The 22,714-nt window shown below is 38.6% G+C and overlaps 4 protein-coding genes across 6 annotated transcripts in view; 2 read left to right on the top strand and 2 right to left on the bottom strand.

Annotated features, from left to right (window-relative positions):
* LOC135159751 (uncharacterized) overlaps positions 1–9,023 on the top strand; it is a 29,758-nt gene extending 20,735 nt beyond the window's left edge. For both annotated transcript variants that reach the window (XM_064115765.1, XM_064115764.1), the window contains exons 3-12: positions 1,270–1,424; positions 5,345–5,539; positions 6,156–6,268; positions 6,366–6,532; positions 6,622–6,777; positions 6,979–7,127; positions 7,227–7,388; positions 7,503–7,700; positions 7,779–7,886; positions 8,042–9,023. In XM_064115765.1, coding sequence (XP_063971835.1) covers positions 1,270–1,424; positions 5,345–5,539; positions 6,156–6,268; positions 6,366–6,532; positions 6,622–6,777; positions 6,979–7,127; positions 7,227–7,388; positions 7,503–7,700; positions 7,779–7,886; positions 8,042–8,169 — 1,531 coding nt within the window. In that variant the 3' untranslated portion in view covers positions 8,170–9,023. The remainder of the gene's footprint in view (positions 1–1,269; positions 1,425–5,344; positions 5,540–6,155; positions 6,269–6,365; positions 6,533–6,621; positions 6,778–6,978; positions 7,128–7,226; positions 7,389–7,502; positions 7,701–7,778; positions 7,887–8,041) is intronic.
* A 7-nt stretch (positions 9,024–9,030) lies between these two features.
* On the bottom strand, positions 9,031–14,971 carry LOC135159749 (uncharacterized). The gene is made up of 3 exons (XM_064115758.1): positions 14,753–14,971; positions 14,534–14,647; positions 9,031–14,173 (listed from the first exon to the last, which is right to left on the bottom strand). The coding sequence occupies exons 1-3, from the start codon at positions 14,960–14,962 to the stop codon at positions 9,224–9,226; spliced, it is 5,274 nt and encodes a 1,757-aa protein (XP_063971828.1). The 5' UTR covers positions 14,963–14,971; the 3' UTR covers positions 9,031–9,223.
* Positions 14,972–15,342: 371 nt separating this feature from the next.
* Positions 15,343–19,089, top strand: LOC135159754 (haloacid dehalogenase-like hydrolase domain-containing 5). Of its 2 annotated transcripts, XM_064115768.1 has the most exons (4): positions 15,380–15,540; positions 15,833–15,991; positions 16,594–17,411; positions 17,574–19,089. In XM_064115768.1, exons 3-4 carry the CDS (start codon positions 16,597–16,599, stop codon positions 17,884–17,886), a joined length of 1,128 nt encoding a protein of 375 aa, XP_063971838.1. In that variant the 5' UTR covers positions 15,380–15,540; positions 15,833–15,991; positions 16,594–16,596; the 3' UTR covers positions 17,887–19,089. The 2 variants fall into 2 exon arrangements, with proteins under 2 accessions (XP_063971837.1, XP_063971838.1); XM_064115767.1 differs by lacking the exon at positions 15,833–15,991 and having other exon boundaries at positions 15,343–15,540.
* Positions 19,090–19,207: 118 nt separating this feature from the next.
* LOC135159752 (uncharacterized) lies at positions 19,208–22,708 on the bottom strand. The gene is made up of 2 exons (XM_064115766.1): positions 22,472–22,708; positions 19,208–21,825 (listed from the first exon to the last, which is right to left on the bottom strand). The coding sequence occupies exon 2, from the start codon at positions 21,816–21,818 to the stop codon at positions 20,361–20,363; it is 1,458 nt and encodes a 485-aa protein (XP_063971836.1). The 5' UTR covers positions 21,819–21,825; positions 22,472–22,708; the 3' UTR covers positions 19,208–20,360.
* Between the last annotated feature and the right edge of the window lie 6 nt (positions 22,709–22,714).

The following is a 22,714-nucleotide window of genomic DNA, read 5'->3' as shown; positions in this document are numbered from 1 at the left end:
AGATACAAAGAATTATATGGACCAGTTTCGAAACGATCAATTTAATAAAACAACTATGCAGATAGGGTGCAGTTCAAATTTGATTTCTTAAGAAGTGCATTCAGTCGGTTTTTCATCTCAAGAACGCGCCTTCAGCTCCACCTCGATCAATGAAAAATCAATTAATCAACCGGCCAAATTTGTCCGAAAATTTGTCTCACGAGAAAAATGACTGCCCCTCAGCCCTTCAGGGCTGGGAATCCGTTCAAGTGTAAAAGATCTCTTATTAGCGACTGTACTACATTCCCGCCGAAGATGCCACGACAGCACGGCGGAGCAGGCGGCGACAGGAATAGACCTGCGCGATTCCAAGATGCTGAGCCTCACAGCTCAATTATTTTCTCACCAAATCCATCCATTCATTCATTAAAAAAAAATTTCTGTCAACTCTGCCGATCCTCAACGGCTGTCGTACCTCTAGGACTCATATCTTAATACCCACTTAATTTTTTACGAGCGATTTGACACATTTGGAGAGTGGGCTACGTGTAATCCGGAAAGACCGGTGAGAAATTCCCCAGGAGGGCCACACCGAACCGAACGGTTCAGCCTTTTATTCACCCGATACGAGGAGTGACTGCGCGGAAAGAGCCCGAGAGACCACTGAGTGTGGGTGTTGTTCCGGCAAAGAATGCATAAATTGCCGTCTACACACGCCCCTGACGCATAATATATATGATATAGTGATTCACGTATGATTTTTAACGAGCGGGCGCAGCGGGAAAGAATTGGACAAAAATTATTTTTTCAATTTCATGTTTCGATATGTTGTATACGTTTATTGACTTTCAATCGACAAGATTGACCCCTTGGGAATGAGTATTTCAATTGAGAGGCCGTAGCATCATTCATCAATATTTCAATCTATTGATTCATTTTCTTATAAATATTTATCGACTCATAAGCGTACGATAACAACAAAAATTGCCCATTCAACTAGTCAATTATCGTGAAAAATACATGACTGGGTCTTGTGGGCGGTATAACTCGTATGAGAGCAGTCATACGCATAGGAAGGATCGACGACCATCTAATCATATTTTTCCATGATCCAATTCCATTAATTAGCATATAAATGCTAATCGCTTCATAAGTGGATTAATGTCATTTAACGGTCATAATTTTTCTCATAAACTTAAAAAATGGTGATTATCATCACCCCTATTTCCCCATTCTTGACTTAATAGACAAATGATAGGCGTAATTTTCAAAAAATTAATTTGTCGACAGATATGACGATGGCGAATGCATCAGGTGTTTTCGCCTGCACCGACGATCCCGCAATATAATCGAAGTTTTCTTCGAGGCCCTCGACAAGTGCTACACATACGAGAAGAGTGCTATCGCCTCTTGCGACCATCTTGATACGAGAGCGATTCTTTACCGTAAGTAATAATCGAGTTAAATTGTGAAAAACCATGAAATTCAATAGAGCAGAAAACTCGCGGTTCGATTATATCGTAATAAGGGAGATGCTGGGAAATAACATTTACCTTGAGGTATTGTCCAGGATCCCCAGAATGCAGTCACGTATTTTTTTTCTGCACTCATTTATAATAAGGTGATCCTGTTCTTTCTCTTTTTTTTCTCTTTCTTTGCTTTTTCTCACGGATCGCATCAATTAAAATACCGCTGTGCGTGATCTTGGCTGACATTTACATAATCACCATCACAACTGCTTCATTATGCTCGACACTGAGATGGATATCCCCATCTTTGAGATTTTCGTTTCATTTATGCATCAAATTATCACATTTTCAGGGACATTAACATGCGTTAAATCATATGCATAAGGTTCACAAAGTTTAAATAATACAATAGTGCGTTTTTCTGGAATTCTACACTCACCTCACGTATCTAGGGTTTTTGTGACACAAGTCAAAGCAAATGTCAGTTTTCTAATGATTTCATTAGAAAATGAAAAATAGACTTTACGGCGAACGGTCTAAAAAACCTACAAGTTATCTGCAGTAGAACTTTTTTGATGTTTAAAATAATTTGGTGGTATCCAGTTGAAAAATTCTTCATTTTTACACGTCACTTATCTTATTGGTGCAATTAAATTTTTTTTATTGTTCTTATTACGAAATTCATGTGATTATAACCCTCGGATTGAAGGCGCTTTATAAACTCACATTTCGTCAGAAAATACTTTACTCCCTGAAGGCACAATATCCTATTACGTGAGTATTTAGAATCTTGGAACTCATCATTTACCCGACAGAAGTGATTGAAAGAAAACTCTAAGAAGTTTCCCAGGCTTTCGAGACAAGTGAACCCCTGCAATTCCATTGCATCGGATTTATTATCGATGAAGTATAATGATGCACCTAAGTGGTGGTTAATTTCTCGGCTCCATGGAAGCGTAACGTTACTAAATGAATCTTCACAGTTCCCCGAAGTCATCACTCCCTTGAAATTTAAACTGCCAAATGCGCTGAGGGAACAAAAAAAATTTTAGCATCCAACAAACAGAAAAAATAGAGTAACTAACTGTTGTTTAATTTTCGAATCGAGACACCACCCCAGGTTAGGGAATTACAATCACAAAAGTATAAGGGAGAAAGAAAGGGAGAGAGAGAGGGTTCTGTGAAATATTCGTCGCGTCGACAAAACACGCCAGGACCACCAACACACCTCGACTCCCCCAGGTATTCCTACCTTTCTATTATACATCGTTCTCACTCACCCGTTTTCTTTCTATCGTTGTCGCTGTTGTAATACCAGCCTACGTTCTTCTTCGTTTCCATCGCCCAGCTCATTTTTTTTCATTTTCTTGTGATTTTTATTTCAAATCCCTGCGCCGCACCCTGCACAAGTGCTGAGGCGTGGGAGTGCCCCAACTCCTGCAACAAACAATTCCAATACAATCAAATTTTTATAGAGATTGTAATCATTTTAAATTTGTAATGGCCTTCATTAATGTTCTATGAAATCTTGGAATTGGGCTTCAGGAATTTCGTTTAAGGTTTGCAGTGGTATTTAAGGGACCATTAAGGGATAATTAAACTTGGGAGATGAAATGTGATGAACGTTATGGGAATGTTTTATTCACTGAGTAATGGTTTATCATTTTTTTTTAACGAAGAACAAATTTGTATATTTAAAAAACATTCTAGTGGGTGAATTTCTGAGGGTTTTCAGTTTCGTGAGGAAAAGTAAATACTGAAATCTCCCTAGAACTCCTATCAATTTTTTTTTCGTAATCACAGAATTATCTCGGAATGTTAATTTGAACAAAATTTTTCCCAATGCTTTGTAGCCTGGGTTCTGTACTGTTGAAAGAATTATGCAATTAATATAATGTTAGGCTTTCACATGATCGTAAATTTGCTCATTCAACAGAATGATCTCCATATACATCCGGGAATCATATTTTCACGATGATTACAACAATTAAAACAGTGCAATTAGATCATTCCATGTTATCAAAATATTAGAATGCCGTTTTAATAAGCCCTCCTTAACCCTTTGAATTTATTTACCAACTAATTGCAGTGAAGACCCAATTAGGGCTTAAGGAGACATTTTATTATCAGCCTTGATAAATCATAAAGATACCACCGATAACTCACAAGTCCCAGAATTCTTAAGAGCCCTCTCCCCGTCACGCAAAACTCCTTCACCACAATTTTTCTGATTCTCATCACTGGCGCGCGTCGGTTCCTTCATTTCCTGTGGAAACAAGCTTCCCCCTCGCCGACATCGCGCTTTACACCAGAGTTTCACGAACGAGTGAGCCGAAAAAGTGGAGTTTGTGTGCTCACGGAGCACTGGGATCAATGAAGCGAACAGGAAAGTTGAAAGGAAACAGGTAGAGACCCGAGAATGGAAAAAAATTAAAGGAGAGGAAAAAGATGAATGAGAACTGTCTGCTACCATGGCTCCACGGTTTGTGCTACCTGTCGAGTAACGACCTTGTCCGTGACCAAATGAAATCGCGTCGGTTGACGTCCGGTCCTGAGAGAATGAGAAGGAGATATTTGAAGAAAGCGAACAGGAAGGTGCTCGCATTCCTGAGTAGATCCCACAAATACAATTCAAGTGGACCCACCAAACCCAGAATCCCTCCGAACAATACAAAAAATACAAAAAAATACTGGATTCAAGTTTTGAAATGCCATTGAGAGGTGGGCTTCTGTTGAAGTGGTAAAAGCTAATTGATTATTTGTCAATTGAAAATTTTCCACTGCGTCGGTTGGTGTGTCGAGCTCCCAAAGATCAATTTTTCATCAAAATTATTCAGTCGTTCTATAACGAGCCATCATGGATCTTCGTTTACTTATTTTCACATCTATCAGTTCTCAACGAAACCGACGAGACTTCTCTCAGCAATCGATACACCTGGAACGAATTTGTTCTGTATCAAACTACATACCGAGCCCTTATACCCCATCAAATTGATTTGACTCGAAAACCTCAAGACAAAACGAAATAAGAATCATGGCGCTATCGATTTTACACGTGCGGAAGAAACCAAAGACACTGGATCGGGTTTCCCGTACTGTATTGAGAGAGACCGAGCGTACAAAAAATTTCGAATATATCTGTGGCCAAACATATTTGCTGAGAAAATTGATGGTGACTTGGAGGGAGGGGCTTGAGAGATGAAGGGACGATATAAAGACGTGGGTGGAAGGGACCATTTCACGTGAGAAAGAAGAAAGGAGGAATGTGGTGTGTAGTTTCAGCTACTTCCTGCCTGGCCACTGGATACTAATGCTTTCCTGGACCCTTTCCATGGGAAGCATGATGATTGATCATGGCGCCTATTCCCGACCAAATCTCAATGCCCATCGGAAATTCTTCCCAATTGCTTCTTTTTATACGCCGTCTGATCAAGGAGGATGATAATGGAAAACCTCCACCATTTTCTCATTTTTCTCAAGATATTTTTTGTTCAGAAAACATTGGCTACTCATCCTAAGTAATGCTGTTATTTATCACCCAGGAAATTCCCTAATTAAAGCGTGAAAGGAGAGGTTTGGATTAGAAACACTGTTGATGGTCGTATTAATTCAGCAATTGGAAATCACACTGTACAATTTCATAATAGACCAGCTAAAAAATCAATTAATTTTGCGTCTTGGTCAATGAGACTACCCTGTACTCCTTCACGCTCGGCCAGTGAAGCGTTAATGGACCGTCTTCGTGAGGTCAAAAACGAATGAGAAGTTTGAAAAATTGATTTTCCTTCGACAATTGCTTATTGTTTCGTTTCCAAACTCATTTAATTGACTGAAGCCTTGCATTGCTGATCAATATAAAATTAAATTGAAAGTAATCGAAAATCATTCTGTTCCAGGTACGAAAGAAGTCGGTGGCATTGATATCAGAAATGAATTCTGTCCAATAGCCGGCAGATACCACTTCAAGTATGATATCAATGATGGTTCTGAAACGACAATCGAGTGCAATACATTCTCATCTGACATGGAAAATTGTCCAGATGGATCCATCTTTCGACTGCAGTTCAAGAGATGCTCATTTGAAAATCGAGGTACGATAATCAGTGCTAATAGAACAAGTTCGTCGAACGATCCAAGTGATCATGAGATACTCGTGGATAATTCTCATTCATTTGCTTATAGGATTGTTTTATTTGTATGCTCGTAACCGCAAAACCAATAATGCTAACATGTATTAATCGTATCGGTGATAGTGATCAGGGTTGCATTCATGAGGTGTAATTATTCCAGAGGGGATGAGTCTGAATAATTCGATGTGTTTGCCCATTAATTTGCTAAGAGAATCGATAAATTGAGGACTGAATGTTTTCATTCGGTCTTTTTTTTAGTTTCTTGCGTAATGTCTTTCTGGAGTTATTGCCAATTACCATACTGCTATAATTTTTTATAAACAATTCGAAGAATTCTCAGTTTTAATAGTGTTCAACTGACTGAATAATTCTATCCATGAAAAAAAAAGAAAAATTAAGCAGAAGATGAAGAATTATTATTTTTAACTGAAATCACAACAGGCTCCCATGACTGATAAATAATTAGTCTCAATTAGTGAGAATGAAAGTGAAATAGGTGTCACAAATTCTCGTTGAATCGTTCGATGTTGAATCAATGATAATTGCATAAATTTTCATGGGGCATTTTATTTTCCAGACATTACCTTTAATTGCCTGGGAAGTTGGCCTGGTGGACCTCACGGCTCTCGCTATATTGCACTATTGGACACCAGGGTGGGAGGTGAACGTCGGCCGCAATATCGATGCGGGGTCAGTGTCATTCACTCTCCCTCTCTCACTCTCACTATCTGAAACATGAAAGTGTAATTCAAACACTTGTACTAACCATTCATTTGTATCATTATAGCTGTATCACGTCGATAATAAAAAAGGGAAAACGTATTTGGCATTGAGCAGTGATTCCAGCTGCACTGAGAATCTTGAAAATTCAACAAGTGGATATGAGACACTTGTTCTGAGCAAAGCGACCAATCAGAAGCAAATACCACAATATGTTTCATCACATCTGGCATCGTACGTGACTCCAATTACTAGTTGTATTAGTTTTTTCATCTGTATTTATTTTTTCCTATTTTTATTGTAAACGGAATTTATGATTACAGCTATCCAAAGTGGGCACAAGGTGAATGGGAGGAGTCCCTAATTGTTAATGGAACAATGACATTCAACGATCTGAATGGATACCGTAGCTTTACATTTGTCACTGTTGATTCTAATGATCACACTGGGAGATATGTGGTTTATTCGAAAGACCACTGGTAAGGAGTTTCTCGAAAATATAAAAGAATTTATTTTTATACTTAATTTGGTAAATAACGGAGAGAAGTGCAACATAAAGGCAGAATTAGTCACTCAACCAGTACTCAATAATAATAGCAAACTTTTAAGAAATTGTCCTATCTAGTCATTAAAAAAATACCCAGCAATGGGTTACCAATTTAATTTACTATTCTTTTCAGCGAACAAGAAGCTTACGTGTGCCTCATGATGCGTCAACGTAGTGAAAATGTCCTGGAGTTCAAAATAGGAAAAATCCCTAGTCCTGTGTACGCCAGTTATCTTTGCGATGATCAGAGTTTGGATAAATCCGACTGGATGACACAAGCTCGTGAGTTTCATGCAAAACAACATATCTCCACCTCCTAATTTTTGTCCTCGTATAATTCCTCGTAAAATTAAACATAAAATATGTATTCGTCGCACGCAGGACTAGAACGCGTCGTGGAATCTCCCTGTCCCATCACTGGCCACTACGTAGGAACGATACCTGATCTACCGGGCACGTGCGCCGAATTGAGCAGTAACTGCTTCACAAAAGAGATCATGTATTATAAGGTCACCGACTGCGAATCTGGAGAGCTCTACGAAGGTATGAAAACCGAGTCCCTTCAGTTATTTATCAACGTCACAGGATAATTTGAGAGATATTTTCAAACTAATTTGCAATGATATATGAAATGTAAATAAATAAAAATTTTTCAAGAACGCAAATACCTGTGCCTCGGCCAGTGGGAAGAGCAAGGAGTAATGTACACCTACACCATGAGAAACGATACAAGCACAAACGAGTGTTTCGTCGGTCTAATCGTGAGCGATGAGGAAATTTACATAAAGGAAGCTGGAGATCATTGTCTTCGAGATATCGATCCACGTAGAGAGGGTATGCGTCTTTACAAGAAAGGTATGTATATTCTCTTCAGCATTTAATTAAGGTTTATTCGATGTTTCTCTAATTAAAGTACTTTTTATCTGTTTCTAGGACAATGCTATGGTAATTCACCGAGCCCTGCACCGGTACCCATAAAACCACTCATTCCACATGATCCTATCATGAGAATTACGTCGCCTCCACATTCCAGGATACCAAGTAGGATCTTCTTTCACGTTTATACTCACTATCAAAACTTCTTCTCTTCTACTATTTTCAGTGTCAAATTTACTAATCAATTTCTTTACTCGATGAACTAGAAAAATTAAAGATTAACATATCCGATTTTATCAAGACATACTTTTTGTTTGCAGTGGAACCAACAAGAACTCCACCGAGAAATGCCGGTTCTTCATCACCCACAATGACAATCAGATGGTCTCCTGTGATGGTTTCCGTGATAATGTGCCTAGGATTGAGCTTCTGGAGGAATATTTATTAAGATAAGAAACTATTTTTGAAATGAAGTACTCTATTTTGGAACGATTTACATGCCAGGAGAATCCTGACCGACTGTTGTAACATCGTGCATTCGATATCCAACCTTCCATCAGACATTTCATGTCTTATTTATACTACAATCTAGAAAATTGATTGACCTCGCGATACGATGAAAATCAATCACTGCTTTATTCTACAAGAGATGAGATTTTTCTACAGGAACAAAACTATAAATTTTATAATAACTTTATAGTAATCAACGCTGGTGGAATTTAATAACTCAAATTTTATTTTCCATTTCACTTTGTAAAATATTATTTATTTCTTTTATCAACTGAAGAATCAAACCCTTTGATTCTCTATCGTTTTTATTATTAATTGAATATTGATAATGAATGTGTACAGACCGAAAAAAATTCAACACAACTCTACGAAATGATGTCTCGAGGGAAATGGTGAGAGATTATTCTGAGAAATTGCTACAGATTTAACCAATATCTTTGCACATATTGGCTTACTAACGAATGAAAGAATAGTGAATATTTTTTAAATGAGAAGAATTTTTTTTTTACATTTTTCTACAACTTCGTTAACAAATTTTACTTTTTGATTTTTTTTCTACATGAAAGTTTTTGGCATAATTTTGTTTGCTCTCCATTTTCCTATCATACTCCTTCCCCGTGTAATTATAAAAAAAATTATGTACATATGTGTAAATGACTTAGTTTATAGAGAATTTTATTGTGATTGTCATCATCGATGTGTAAAGGGATTCACCTCAGGAGCATCTATTTTTACATCGATTAATTAAACCTAAACTATGAGAGAATATATATTCTACGAGAAATAAATAAAGTAGTCATTATTCATTCGAAAACACCTCATAATTTTATTATCGTATTTTTCAATAATAACCATGTTTCGGCTACTCGCAGGATCTCATCAGTGCCGATAATTCGTGCATTTCAACTCAATAACTGCATGTAACTCCAAAAAACGTAAAAAAAAATAGCAATTAAACTATTCACATATGTACAAGAGAACAATCATTGTAATTATTTTAAAACGTGATTTTTGATAATACTTGGCCCAGCCGCATAATTCATATCGAGCAAAACTCCACGTGATCGAGCATCAGATAATAGTGCCCTCCACATGTCATCTTTTTCGAAAGTCTTAAAGTTACCACAAATGAAGAGACTGTGTTTCGCTCTTGTCAGGGCAACACAAAGCCTCTGGCGATCCGATAAAAATCCAATCCCAGAGCTTCTGACACAGGACATAATGATAACGTCCCTCTCCTGTCCTTGAAAGCTATCCACAGTGTTAACTTCAATATGAATCTTCTGTCGAATATTTTCCGCTAACCCAGACATTAAATCTCTGACTTTACCAGTGAGAATGACCTTTTGATTATTATAAGGAGTGATAATGCCCAACTTCAATACTCCACTAATCTCCTCAAGTTTAGAATACATCGTAATCGTATGGATAACATTAGTAATAAATATAGCCTCATTGGTATTTGAGAATCTGTCCTCATTTTGTGTTGAAGTTAAGTTCAGAACTTTATAGAAATGAAACGGCCATGGCTTTAACACAGCAGCGTTTTTCAAAGCACCACCATAAAAATAACGATTTGGCCAGTACGAAATTGGATAGGACATTCTGTACTGAGTATCCAGGAGAATAACTGGATTAGAAGGTGAGCCATCAAATGCATTATACAACCGAGCAAACAACGATTGATCCAGCCCCAGCCTCTTGGCTTCTTGAGATATTACAGTGGCAGGCAGTTGATTGGGATCACCAACGAGCACCAGAGTATTCACCCCCAGCATCAGAGGAATCAATGTCTCGGCCTCTGCACTCTGGGTCGCTTCATCCACAATACAGACTGATATTTTGAGCTTGTTCCCTCCGAAAATTGATTCCATTTGATTCGTATAGCAGGAAGATAGAGTGCAAGTGATAACATCTGCCCCAGATAGAATTGTATTCTCAGCTGACCTCTGGAGCTTAGTTAACTGCTTAGAATTTATACCATTTTCAACACTGCGAGGATTAGTCAGTAATTGATACTTGAGTTTCACCCCAGCTAATTTTCTCAGGATATATTGTCGGCAATTTTCATCTTTTTCCTTGGAATATTCTAGCTCAGACTCGATAGCGTTTATTCTGGCCCTCAGGAAATTCTTCTCTTCCTCTATGCTCTCTAGATTCTGGCGATTGCAGTACTCAGCTGTCGTTCTCTGTACATCACGTTTGGCGAGTTCAGAGACGGATATTGATGTTACTACTTTGTGCATCGTCTCCAGCTTCCCAATCCTCACCATTTTAAATCGTTGATCCTTAGGGAGATTCATTCTAATGTCCATCAGCCTGAGAACAATTTCATCAATTGCTGCATTGGATGGGGCACAAATGAGGATCCTTGTGAGTTTGTGATGCTGATACCTATTCTTTCCATAAAGAATTTCCATTACAGTATTGACAATCACCTTCGTTTTTCCTGTGCCAGGAGGGCCCTGAATCATACAAATTTTCGGAATTCGTTTCACCACAGTCTCAGTGATTTTCATTACCGCCTCCATCTGCTTGGTATTGAGTTTATCCTTAGTTGTCAGCGTATAGGAGTCCAAATTTCCCACCGCGGGGAGCTGATACCCCAGAACATTTGGCTTGAGGATTTGTTTGAGAAGTGGGGAGGTGGGCAAGTACTGAAGTGCTTGAACCATTCTCATACTTGATCGAAGGTAGGTTACTGTCATCAGCTTTTGGACGTCATCAACCCCCACATTACCAGGCAAGGGTTTCGTCATCATGGAGTACGTCAACAGAGTGTAAGGATTCTTCACATAATTCAATAAATTACTATTGTACTTCGTGAAGGGACTGATAATTGTCTGGTCGACCTGCGAAGCGTATGCGAAGATCGTGTGATACTGCTTCTCTTGGCCCTTTTGGAATCCAACTCTGAAAATTACCAGATCGCCCATGACTGGGTACAGTTGTTTACTGAGCTGTTCTCGGTTGACAACTGCTTGCAATAAAAATGTGCTGATTAGGAGATGTGTATTGGGAACGGACTGTCTGGTGATTGTGCCGGGGACAATGCACGCCATGATCGGTGGGTGTTTCAAATAGTGCTCCTTCATTTCAAAGTCCTTGGAGACTCCGTTCCACAGTTCCAAAGCCAGTAATGGTTCTGTTATCCTGTAGTAGTCGTCGTAGGAAGTGTAGGCGGACAGAAGGGGCTTCAAGGAGTTGAAGTCAACCACTGGGGGAGGCTCTTTAATGACCATCTGTTCCTTCAACCATGCTGGATTCCAGTTGAACAATCTCAGCAGGAACTGCTCAAGCTTTGGATTGTTTATTACCGGATCGCTAGGTAGATTGGCAGGCTTCGAAAATCTCTGAGGAAGAAGGGCATCTTTTTGGACACACTTCCTGAGAGTATTTCCTGGATCAATCTCAAAGACACGAACTTCAGGCTCATTCGTGTTGAATGTAACATGCTTCTTTTTCTTGGGCCCATTCGGTGCACGATTCTCTTTTTGTTTATCTGTTTTTGTTGCTATCTTCGTGGTAGCACAGATGTCAACAAGTTTAATACTGGCTTCTTTGATGTGTTTTAACTCCTTTGCCGTCAATTTCTTTGAAGTAGGTTCGGGGAGTGAGGAGATTAATTTCGTTTTTCTCGGGGATTTTTTAATGGGCATTGAAGCAATTTCATTTTCGGTTTTATCATTAAGAGTGTTGGGGATTTTCAGATGTTTAGGACTGATGGATTTTGACTTTTTGCTAGAGATTTCAGTCTTCTTGAGGGCCTTGGGGGATTCGTTCGACGTCGAGCCCTTATTGGCTTCGTTCTCTGGATCCGTGATGAGAAAGTCTCCACGAGTTTTGTTGGAAATTTTAGCTTTTGGCTTTGAAGTTCTCTTCTCGGGTAGATCGCGCGATGATTGCTTCTTCTTCTCATCTGCTAATTTTTTCAGCTTCTCCTTACGTTCGTGCTTTATCTCCTCTCTCTTCGATTTGGAGAGCGATGCACGCCGACGGTCTCCCGGAGGAAGACACTCGGCCCATTTGTGTGTCAATCTTCGTCGTTTCTGTTCATTTTTGTAGAGGACATCTTTGATTTTCTCCTGATTAATCAATTCCTTTTTCTCCTTGACTGTTAGTTTCTCAAATGTGGATATGCGTGGACGGGAATTTCTGGCATCACCATCGGGATCATCAGCATTATTCAATAATCTTGAAGAAACATCGCTTTCATTCGATGTATCGAACTTCTTAACTTCACAACTGACTCCTCGTCTGTGCCCTTTTTTGAGGAATGGTGGATCGATCTGCGGAATTTTTTTAATGAGCTTTGATCTCATTGGGGATTTGTCAGTGATAAGTTGTCTGGAAATTGATGATTCAGTTTTCTCTCGCCTGGATACCGAAGGCTCATCCAATGACAGCGCACTTTTTTCACTTTCATCGTCAGATTTTAAGATAGCTTTGTAAGAAGTTTTTGTTGAGACCTTCTTAAATAATCCACTATCCCTTTTCTCTGGTATTTTTTCTGATCGTTTCTCTGCCTTCTCCTTATCCTTCTTACGTTCAGAGTCATCAGAGTAATCATTGTGACTAGATATACTGACTCTTGATTTTCTAAATTTCTTATCCTTTCTTCCCCTTTCTTCAGGCTCCTTCTCATCATTCCCTTTTTTACATTTTTTAGTTAAGTCGACAGTGTCTTTCGATTCTGTTGAAGTTCTCAATTTCGTCAATGACTTCGAATGACTCGACGACGGTACTGCTGAGGACTTTACCCTAATCTTCTTTGATTCTTCAACGACTGAGACAACCTCTCGCGAGGCTTTTTTCAATTTTTCAGGCTCGGGAATTTTCTCCTCCAATTCTGCATTAATGTCACTGTTATCCTCTCCCTCATCTTCTGTATTATCCAGTAAGTCCAAACGATTCAGATCTTTAAGCGCAGCTTCGAGGTGTACAGCAGGCTGCTCCTGCTTAATTTGACTTTCATTGAGAATCTGACTCTGATACAACCTCATCAGCCAAGGATTGTTATCATCATCCTCCTCATCATCGTCGTCCGACAATGTGATGATGTCAGGTTCTTTCTCCTGACTGTGGAATAAATCTGTAAAAGACTGAGAAAGCTCGTCTTTGTTTTCCTGATTTAAGTCTTCGGTACTACCCCCAACTGAAGTATCGTGGATTGAACCAGATTTCTGGGAGAAAATGTCCTCATCGTCATCAATATACTCGTCACAATCTATCTGTGAATAGCTAAGTCTGCGCTCGTCCTTGGATACAGCTGGAGTCAGAGGTTCATCCACCGGGGGAACAACGGTAGAAGAGGCAGCAGGCGGGGAGTTATCATCTCCGATGTCCAATTCGTATTTTATCAGAATTGGAGACACTGTCATCACGGGAAGCTGGGCCAAGGGCTGTTCACCCATCACCTCTGCTTCATTTTCTACTGCTTTGGTTAAATTCATTGATGTATCTTTCGATCGCTGCTTCTTCTTCACGAGCTCCCTCAATTGTTCATCAGAATCGTCCTTTTCGGGCCTTCGAGGCTTTTTGCCAGTTTTCGGAGTTGACCTCAACTCGGCAATGGTAGTAGGCTCAGGGTCTTTGGAAGCGGTGGGTAGAGCACTTGGAGATGTTCTTCCATCTTGTTCATTTGAAGAATTTTCTGCCTCAGGAGAACTGTCGTCCTCGATGCTAATGACAATTGGACTCTCAACTCTTACTACCTTTGGCGGTACAATTGAAGTGGTATCGGCCGCCAGTTTCCGCTTTGTACTGGGACCAGGATTATTTTGAGGGGTGTCATCTGGACAGGATTGGAGAACGTATGCGAAGTCTGGTTTCTCGAAATCTTCGAGTTTGAAACATCCAACCCCAACGATGTCATTTAGGTTTAGACGAACGTAAACTTTTGGAGTAATTTTCAATCCATTTACGAATGTCCCGTTTGCACTCTGAAAAATGGGAAATTACCACTCAATTGTTGAATAATGGGGTTCTAAAACAGATTGTTGCATATCTCTGTGACGTCGAGTTATTAATGATTTATTAAATTTTTTGTTATAGTACAATCATATCACACTAAATCTCCATTTGAATTGAAAAAATATTAGAACCGTTTTATATCCGTCAGCAATGAAATGAAAAGAAATGGAGAACGTCAGATTCTCATTATTCAAACCGAAACAAACGTGTTTATATTGCGATTCTTTTTGTCAGTCCCTCCTTGTCACGCGATGAATGTCTTTTCAACAATTCATGTGATTCGTCTCCCACTGTTGGGTATTCTCGCACAATATTAAATTTTTCCTCACCCCCAAATCGAAAATGTTGAGTCCATCATCTTTGTAGACAAATATGCAGTGAGAACGTGAGACCACTGGGCTGAGGCACACAATATTATTTTTTTTATCGCGTCCACAGGTATACTGAAAAACACAAGTTAACCTCAAAATTTAGAGATCCTTAACAAGCTTTACTCGGAAAATACAACTTTAACATAATTATTACAATGACAAACAAATAAAACATACACATTCTCGGTCAAGAACAATGTTTTTTTCAAAATGTAGACGTTTCAAAGTAAACCTCATTATTCTTATCAAACGGGACCGCAAAACGCGTAAAACATAGTTCACACTCGGTTGCTCCAGCGGTAAGAAACTGTTAGTGGACGGTAGGGTGAGGGGCGCTGGAATCCTATCAAGACATTCAAATGAAGCAGCAAAGAGGATCATTTGCATGCAGACAGCCAAATAAAATAATTCTATTGTTTGTACTAGGTTTGCACCTGTTTATACTGAGCTCGAAATGTTTCGTTAATTTTTCATTTATTTTTAAATAAATCATTAAAAACTCAACATGAAGTTGGCCCACAAATTAATAAAAATTTATATTTTTCCATAGCTTCACGCCATATCGATAGAGAATTCTTTGTAGTTCATTAGTTTATTTTTTCTAATTATTGGTTAGAGTAGAAAAATGTGGCATACAGTGGTCACTACTAAAAATATTACGATTAAACATCCCTCGACTGTTGGCATAGTAGTGATTCTACCGACTGTTGGAAGGTATTAAATTTTCTGTTATGACCGACTTCTCTCGTTCTGATACTCAATATCCTGTCGCTGTGCTATTCGACTCACTTCAACCAATATTGGTTATGTGGTAACCCAGTGCTACATAGGTAGTTACAAGATAGTTTTCATGGATTTAATAAATTATCACATTTGATTTGCAACTCGTGGAGTGATAGAGAGTGAAGATGGCTATCATGAAAATTTTATTACGATCGGATATCAGAACATACTCTGGCGTCAGGGTGAGTCAAATAATATTATCAATTATCATGCTCCATCAGAACTTCACTAATTAGTAAATTAAAACTTTGCCACTTATCTTTTGGAGCAAATTCTGATGAATGAAAACATCAATTAAAAGATACAATAGCATAGCCCCTACGACAATGATGAATCCTCGAAAAGAAACATTAAAATTTCATAATTATTTCTGTTAAAAAAATGATGAAAATGAATATAGCCCTTGAACAATAAAAATTACCTAAATAAACTCACCATTTGATGGTTTACTTTGCCCTTAAAATCTCTTTCTAGCTCTTGCATTTCTGCTATGACTTTCTCTCATTGAAAAGTCATAGAAAAGTTTCTGGGTCAAGGTTCATTTGTACAAAAATACTTTCCCCTTGAAATAAACAACTACACTGCTGTTTATAGAGCAATCAAATTTAGACTGACAGCTGAACTTTTGTCAAGGTAACTCATTACAAACAATAACAATGACTGCTTTATGCATTATTACAGACAGAGACTTGTTAATTGATTCGATAATGGAAAAGACAGTTCAAAAACTTTTTATTGCTGCAATTAATTTGCCATTAGCGGTGTAATTTTATGACAGAAGAGGAGGCTCAATGAATGAGAGAAAAAATTGATAACAGATGGAATGTTTTTCTCGCAAATTACCTCGACGCCGATGTTGCTAATAATGTGACATACCTGAAGCAGGACATAGTTTAATGTTTCAATTTACGTCCTTTCTCCTACATACGTCAGACTCAATCATGCAATAAAGTTAAAAATTTCATAGAAGGCATTTGTGAAATGAGAACTATGAAAGTCTGTGAGATGGACTGTGGAAATATTTTAGGAATGCAAAATTTGTTGCCAAACCATAGTTGTAACTGTCTCTCCACTGTGCCTTTATCTAGACCTCAAAGAGTTCCACAGGTGTTGAAATTACCTATAAAATAACTACGAGATTTTTCCATAGAATCACAAAAAAATAATAAAATAGAAAGGCGTAGATTTATGTAAAAAAAATGTTTTCGCACTCTAATAAAACCGTACTCTTGCAGCGCATGAGTACGAAACCAAAATTCGGCCTGATATTCGATATCGACGGTGTCATAGTGAGAGGTAAAACCGTCTTACCACCAGTGCCTGAGTCATTCGCGCGTTTACGCGATGACAGTGGTAAATTTCGGGTGCCAACAGTATTCGTAACGAACAGCGGCAATGCACTGCGTTCGGAAAAGGCACATGACTTGTCAAAATGGATTGGCTTCGAAGTAACCGAGGATCAGGTTGTGATGGCGCACTCACCCCTTCGTATGTTCAAGCAGTTCCACGATAAACGGGTTTTGATCTCAGGACAGGGCAAGACCCGCGAGATAGCAAAAGAATTAGGATTTAAGAATACAGTGACGATAGACGAATTAGTTAGGAATTTTCCAAGCCTAGATTACGTTAATAAAGACAGGAGGGATCCAACGTGTGGTCCTGTGGATCCAAACTTCGCTCCAATCGAGGGGATAGTCATGTTGAGTGAACCCACGACCTGGGAGACACCCTTGCAGCTGATGGTGGATCTCATGATGACTAATGGAATGCCATCAAAATTGCCAAGTGTTCTACCCCATCCCCACATACCTGTACTAGCCTGCAATATGGATCTGCTCTGGGTGTCCGAAGCTCCCATACCTCGATATGGTCATGGAGCTTTTCTTGTTTGCTTAGAGGCTCTGTATAAAAAAGTCACTGGAAAGGACATGATTTATACGGCGCTAATTGGAAAACCCAGTGAAGTTACTTATTATCACGCTAATCAAATGATTATGAAGCATGCAAAGGCTATCGGGATCGATCACAATGTGGACACTATTTATGCTATTGGGTGAGTGAGAATGTTAATCTATAATTAGTGGAAAATTAATTGCAGTTACAATTCTCTTCATCCGACGAGAAGATATGAACATTGTAATTTACTCACGCCAATTGTTCTTCAAAAATATAAAATTTTCAGGGCGTTTTCATAATTGTTCATTCTCCTTTCCAGGGACAACATCAATACCGACGTATTCGGTGCAAATCTCTATGACAAATACCTAGCGAGATATTCAAAAGGCAAAGAGACAAAATCACGGGGAATGGAAAAATTATTAGGCACAAATTTAGAAGCACCAACTGTTAAAGCATGTATCAGTATTTTAGTTGAAACTGGTGTTCATCGACGTGACTCTGAATTCATATCGGAGCATTGCCCGAGGGACTTCCTACCGCTGGAGGAGGGTCTCTGCAGGCCAGCTTTCGTTGTTAAAGATGTAGGTCGAGCGATAAATCTGGCATTGAAGGAAGAAAATTTCGATTAAGAATTGTATATATTTTATGTAGTGTGAGCTCAACGAAAATAACGACGAAAAATATAGAAGAGTATTGACGTGAACGTACGTTCGTAAATTTTTAGTGAATTATAGATGCATTCAACGAAGAAATGAATGAATTTCAAATTATTTTAAATGCAGGAATTGATTCATCGCTGGTAGAAAATTAATTTTGTACAGAAATTCATGATTAATGAGATGAGAATTTTCATTTTCTACGAATCTAGTCCACCACGATTATGCAGCATATTTGAAGCTATCAATTGTGTAGTTGCTCAATTTATGTAATTTTTGTCTTGAAGACACTTTTGTTATCAATTGAAAAGCTTGTGCGTTAATGTGATGCGTTCAAGTTTGCATATATTTGGAGCATTATTGCATATTGTGAAGCATATTAAAAAATCGACAACGCAGACAATTGTTTCTGTAGCTAAATGCTCTGCAGGACTTCAAAAACTGTTTTAGTTCGTGCCCCCCAATTTCATTCAAATGATAATGAGAATATTAAATAATTCTTGTCAAAAAACGTGGGAAAAGATTTTGGGGGTTGGCCATAATCTGTAAAGTTTAATATGTTCCGTAGTATCTTCTCCTCAAATTACGAGATACCTTTCAAAAGTCGAGACTAAGTTCAAGTAAACTTCAATCGCTTTACCTGTATGTTATTCAATACTTCTGAAACTCAGAGATATCGCTTTCAGGAAAAACTGTCAAAGACTTTCTCTGTTAATTGCAAATTTTTTAATTCAAAAGGATACTTGATTGATATCCTCATATTTCTCAGCACTGATATTGGCCAATTAATGAGAAAAGTTCGCCAAGCTTATCACCTTTCATAACATGACGACCGCATAATTATTAAAAACCACCGAAAAACTAATCGAAGAGTACCTTTACAGTGCTCCTTATTTCTATCGTTTTATATTCGCTTCCATTTTTTCGAATGTGAATTTTATTTTCTCAACGTACAAATATACATATATACAAAATACATATATATATTTTTTTATAAAAAACGACAAAAAACATCAACTGCGAAATTAATAGAGTTGTAAAATATTTCATGTAACTGTACATTGTTATCATACCAGAACGTTGTTCGCCCTCGAAATTGCCAGTGAAAATAGATTCTATTATTGAATAGAATAAGTTACAGACGATAAATAAATGACAATTAACGTTACAGCGAAATCCATATCTTCCTTTCATGAATCATTTGATTCGAATCTATATTGATCACCTTGTTTATATTGAAAGGTTCAGCAAGAATTCTCAAAGAGTTGATAAACTGAAGAAGATTCAATTTCCACTTGTGCTATGTTACTGGTGTCTCTCCACCTCGAACTGGGAGGTTAAATAATAGATCGTTATCTCGGATAGTGCTACCGTCTGGATCCCACGCCCTCATGAACCCTCCGGGTCGCTTTCAATTGTTCGATTAAAATAATTCTATTGTAAATTCGTGAGCAAGATACGTCAGTTGCAGCGCCCCACACATCTCCATAATTTTTACACTCAGCATTGTATATTTATTCCTGCAGTTTCGGAATAATATCCCTACTTAAAATGAAAAGAACAGTTTTGACTCCAGCAAGTCAAACATTATCTGCAGAACAATGAGATAAGAAGATAACCCGAGGCGATGCTTATTAGCAATTTTTACGCCAGCAGCAAACGTATTATCAATTTCCCGGCTATTGAATTTCCCATAACTTTTAGTTAACAGATTGAATTTTATAAAGAAACTTCACCAAAAAACTCACCACTTCTCTATATTTTGAAATATTTTGAAAAAACTAATTTTAAGAGGGAAACAGCTCGTTAAATTCGTTTAGTAGTTACGCTGCATAGATTTCGGTTTATCTCCAGAGTATAATTTTGATTTTCCTCAGTTTATGAGGAAATCACGTATTGAATTCCATTGGATATTGACATTTCTTCCAATAGCGTCTACCGTTCAAATGACTTATTTCAAAGATAAGTACGCAATCAAAAATCTTATTACATTTCACCTTTTTACGCGAGTAGGGATTCTTGAAAATAGTATTGAGTCCAAGAAAGGAATTCTTATAAAGACCGTCCTTACAGCGTAAATACAAAAGAGAGTTTTAAAAGAGGTCTCGACACTGATAGAAAAATACAGTCACTCGTACAGCGTATTGTTCTGAGATGACAGACCGTTCTCTTGAAATTCTCTAGAAAATTCTCATAATCGATTGAGTAGAATCAGTTCAAGTAAAAATTCTCCTGAAATTGCAAATTAATTGGAGCTATTCTCGAAAGAGCCCGTCTCAAAAAATTAATTCTACCCATAAATACGTTATCAGAGCGTACAAATCCCCTTATCCTCCTCCACATGCCACTGCATTCAAGTAAACATCATTCATCACATCCCCACATCACTGTATCGAAATTATCTCGCTAAAATTTTTGTTGCTATCCATTAGAGCTAATCTCCCCATCTACTCTGAACACGCAGTCTGATTCTCATAGCACTCGATAGCCCTCCGCACTCTCTCCGCGAGTTCCGTAATTTTCTCCTCACTGAGATAATAATTACTATCATTAACCGATCGGCCAAGCGATCTTTTTCCGACCATCGCACTAAGCATAAGTGTAACTGCAGGAATCGATAAACCGAGTAAAAACATCGGATTCATCATATTCTTCATACCGTGTTTCTTAAAACTGACGTACAATTCATGCCAGAATCCCTTGTCCTCGTGTTTTCCAAGTTTTCCATACAACCAGGGCTTTATTTTTCCCGTCTTGGCGATGTAATTATAGTAATGGGGGTCGTAAGACTGCGCCCATAACTGCGAATAATAAACGTCTTTATTAACCGGTGGATGTTCACTTTCTGGAAAATATTCACTCGCGTCTTCGTAGGGAACAAGATGATTGCCGATTGCAGGTGGTGCATGACTGGGACCCGGTGGTTTTGTGTAAATTACATCGATGGGCTTGTCACCAGGGTAAATCGGCGGTCCAGCGTGAGGTCCAATGGGAAATTTTGAAATGAAATTCGGTCCAATTCTCGATTGTGCACTGTATCTATTTCGATAACGTGGCAAACCCCGATAATGATGGATGGGTCGTCTTCTGGCCATTGGTATAACGTCTCGTCTACTCTGGAAAGTCATTTGAGGCCATGTTGGTACTAATGGATGTGGTTGATAGACTTGAGGATTAATGATCTGTCCATTCTGTTGAGGAATCACTGCACTACCAGGTAACTGTGCTTGATTAATATTCTGAGGATTATCTAATGTATTTATGTTAGTGTACCGATTGCTGAGGTATTGAGGTGCATTCGTTTGAATGTTCAGATTATTATGATTGTCCTGATTGTTTGGATAAGTCGTCTGAATGTTTTGCAATTCAGTGGGAGGATGTCGAGTTGCTTGGAGTTCCGATTGATGACGGCTCTCCAAGTACGTGTCCAGGGCTAATTGAGATTCCTCGGGAGTTCGGGAATTCAGAAATGTGTCCAGGGGATCGGTGGACAATTGTCGAGACATTGTCTTCGTTTTATTCTGACTAATCGAAGCACTCGAATAACTATTCACTGGACGATTGTCAGACACGTCGAAGGTCATTGTACTCGGAATTCGATTCACTTTATTCACATTCATGAGCTGCGGCTGAGGCGCAATCGATCTCACGTCAATCATTCCGCCTTCAATATTTTCCGGGGGATTATCGGCTGGAGACAGACCATTTGCCGCTGCCAGGTAAGTGTCGGCTCCACTGACATTCGTTTTATCGAACTTTTGCGATTTAGCCGAGTCGTGTCTCAGAGAATAATGTGACTCTTCAGCTGTGTAGTCGGTATTTTCGGTGAGGGGATTCCCCTCGAAGTTCAATTGACTTTGACAGACGCCTATTGATAGGCTTATCAGCAGGATCGACCGCCACATTGTTATTCTGAAATTGATTCAGGAAAATCAGTGAAGTGAGATTTGGAGAAGTTCCCACTGGTATTGGGGAGGAATTAATTTTTTCGAAAAGGATCTTAACTGCAGATTTAAAATAAAATGTCCGGTATTAAAAAAAAATAGACGACGGTATTTTTCGACCGACTTAATCATCATGAACTCATCTCCATGGACCGTATCTCTCGATCTTTAATCATTAATTCCTGACTGATGAATGACGGATCACACCGGGTCCGCGCAAAACAGTGGTGTAAAAACCGGTTGAAAGCTTCGAAGATTGAATTCTCACCAATCAAGAACTGCCCACAATGACAGAGTTTTCAATTGACAAGTGATTATCAACATATCACAACTTTCTAAAACCGTTACACTGAATAACCAAACGTGGAAATCTCGGATTGACATTTGCCCTCCGATTCCTCCCCCTAATCTCCAATCATAAACGATCCTGAATCACATTAATTAATGGTTATCGATACAGTAAATGGAGGTGAAATGAAATGGTCAATAATGTTTGGTGGGATTTTGGGAGGATGTTAATTAATGCAATCCCATAAATCAGCTATTCGTTGACCGTATGAAATGTTTGCTCGTAACTCGTCGTATCAGCTCATCACGGATCGTATCCCACTTACCCGTAGTTTCGGATGTTACCGAGAGGCCTATTAAATCGTTCGATTTAATCCACAAATATCCGTCTTCCTGGCTTATTTTTCAACTAAAATAAGTTAAACTTTGATCTTGATAAATAACAAAATTTATTTGGCCTTGTTGACACCAACTTTGCACTTTGGTGAGGATACCCGTCCATCGGAGAGAGAGGTGAGAGATACACTGACGGTTTAACACTTGGTATTCCAGGAGGATGACCGAATGGG

This window comes from Diachasmimorpha longicaudata, chromosome 2 (assembly GCF_034640455.1).
Source record: "Diachasmimorpha longicaudata isolate KC_UGA_2023 chromosome 2, iyDiaLong2, whole genome shotgun sequence".
Lineage (NCBI taxonomy): Eukaryota > Metazoa > Arthropoda > Insecta > Hymenoptera > Braconidae > Diachasmimorpha > Diachasmimorpha longicaudata.
Note: the sequence above shows the minus strand (reverse complement) of the source record. Positions and strands in the feature narration are given on the sequence as shown.